This window comes from Odontomachus brunneus, unplaced genomic scaffold (assembly GCF_010583005.1).
Source record: "Odontomachus brunneus isolate Ranch 3 - 2012 unplaced genomic scaffold, Obru_v1 Obru_scaffold_049, whole genome shotgun sequence".
Lineage (NCBI taxonomy): Eukaryota > Metazoa > Arthropoda > Insecta > Hymenoptera > Formicidae > Odontomachus > Odontomachus brunneus.
In genome coordinates, this window is record NW_022639499.1 from 588,889 (window position 1) to 591,398 (window position 2,510).

Consider the following 2,510-nt stretch of genomic DNA (forward strand, 5'->3'; position numbering starts at 1 on the left):
TTTGCATGGGAATACAATATTATAATAATTCCCTCTGAAAAATACCACGTTAATACTATTAAAACGTTAAGTTAAGATGGTAAGTTACATGGAGAAAATATTGTAATAAAAATTACAATACAATTTTAGTAGTCCAGGATTAGACAGGCACTATTATAAAAATTATAATAAAACATAATAAAAATGACCATAAATATGATAATGTTATTACATTTATGGCAATTTTTATTATGTTCATGGTCACCTTTATTATGTCTTATTATAATTTTCATCATAGTATCAATTTATTGAATACTAAAATTATATTGTCATTTTTACTACAATATTCTCTCCGTGTGGTTATACTTTGAGATAAAGATAAAAAAAGAGAGACACTAATTTAACCACAAGTCAACCTTAAATTAAGCGAAAAAACCTTGTATAACCTTGTATTAACATTCGGGTTTAAGATTTATTAAAAGTCCTGGGAAGTATCATTTTAAAGTTTTAATAGCATCATGCCATCTTTAGCAACATAATTAAAAACTTCTTAATTTTAATGTTGGAGTAATATTTTTGTGCTATGTGGAATAGTTCGATGATCTATGATCTCTATTGAGTATTTGACTAAAATCACATAATCATGCATTATACTCTCGGTCTATAACTGTTCCTAATTATAAACTCTCGGAAATCGACGTGCAATTAATCAAGATACTGTAAAGTGGAAGTTGATCGCTTGTCGGGAATGAGTATCGAGCACGTAGCTATTAGAGTCATCCTAGTTATGATAAAAATACAACAAACGTGTTTCGTTAAAAAAGAAAAATGGAATAGAATGGTCGATCGTGTAACATTGATCCTCGTCGATTACATAAATTATTATCGTATATAAATTAACTTTTCTGCTGCCGGATTCTCTATCTACATGACTATCTAATAAATACTGGTTAAGAGGGCCCAAGATATGATGCATCGCTCACGCTTAAGCGTTGCAATTAAGAACGGCAATAATTATTGACTTCCAAAGTCGAACGGTTTTTAGAAGTTATGCGATATTAGAGAAGTCGGAATCACCGGAGAACAGATACATACATACATGTACAAATACATATAATTGCCTGGATTTAGATCTATGGGGAAGAAAGTTCACGGATCCGTCAATTAAATATCTATCATAGTTTTAGTACACGGTGGAAATTTTTTGGTCAAGTGCAGCTCACTGTGTTGTTTTTATTTACCTATATAGAAAACTCTTACTTTGCCCCTCCCCCCCTCAAGTCCATACTCCCTTTCGAACCTAAATACGTTCGTAGGATAGTCTACTCGCAGATTATGAACGATTCCATAACGAATTTTCGTCTTCTCATCACGTCGCTCCGTATTTCTAATACGTGCGAATTCGGCGCGCAATTAAAAGGATCCGCGACGAAAGTTCTCTTTTCCTACGGGGAGGGAGCACCCAATCGCGAGGACAATCCCGAAAAGATTTCGTCGTGTCGTTCCCGCGCGTCGCGCGGCGGGAGTCGAAGGGTATTTTGACCGATCTCAGACGGTAGTCTCGTCCAAGACCGGATCGAGATTCTAGGTATTGGTAGTGTCGTAGCTCTTGTACGTGTGCGAGGACCTCTTGTGCCTGACCGTGCAGAAGAGTATCATGCTGGCAACTTGGCCGAACAACTGAAGAAACGCGACCACGAGGCCCACCGTGCCCACCACGTGGAGTCTGGTGACGAGCCACATCTGGATGGCGGTAGCGCAGCCCTCCTTGTACCAGAGCTCCTTGTTACGACCCTCCGGGTCCAGTCGGCCGCAGTAACGTTCCCGTTGCATGCAGCAAGAGTCCGGCACTCGGTCCTCTTCGGGCCACGCCTCGATTTGGAACCAGTCCGTGTAATCGCGCACGCCGCAGCAGCGAAACTGAAAGCGCAGGAGACTGATTTCTTGATTGCGCCCGACAGAAAGTCAAACGTATTTAATTCGCTGCAATTCGTTGCAATTAAAGACGGCAATAATTATCGACTTACAAAGTCGAACGACCCTTAGAAGTTGCGGTATTAAAGAAGTCAGAGATTAAAGATTACCGGAGAACAAATACGTATATATTAGGTGTACAACTTTGCTTTCGCCGTTTTCCTATAGATGGCTTTAGCGGTAAGTGGTGGTCGAAATAAATAGATCACAGACGTTGTACAATAAACTTGGGCATCTGTCAACATAACCCCATAGAAACATTAGTCGATTTGTGTCTGCATCATAAAGTTATTCTCGATTGAAAATGTCAGTTTACGAGCCAAATTCTCGTCATTTGCGGGAGGTTTTAATTTTCTGCTTCAATATGAAGAAATCTGCGGCTGAGGCTCATCGAATGCTCTCAAATACTTATGGTGAGGCCGCTATTAGTGAAAGAACGTGTCGTGAATGGTTTCAACGCTTCAAGAACGGTGATTTTGACGTCGAAGACCGGCATAGCGGTGGAAGAGAGAAGGTTTTCGAAGATGCAGAATTGGAGGCATTACTTGATCAAGACT

The 2,510-nt window shown here is 39.5% G+C and overlaps 1 protein-coding gene across 4 annotated transcripts in view; it reads right to left on the reverse strand.

Annotated features, from left to right (window-relative positions):
* Positions 1-238: 238 nt before the first annotated feature.
* LOC116845063 (tetraspanin-9) overlaps positions 239-2,510 on the reverse strand; it is a 31,265-nt gene continuing 28,993 nt past the window's right edge. For all 4 annotated transcript variants that reach the window (XM_032817331.1, XM_032817332.1, XM_032817330.1 and 1 more), the window contains exon 5: positions 239-1,899. In XM_032817331.1, coding sequence (XP_032673222.1) covers positions 1,564-1,899 — 336 coding nt within the window. In that variant the 3' untranslated portion in view covers positions 239-1,563. The remainder of the gene's footprint in view (positions 1,900-2,510) is intronic.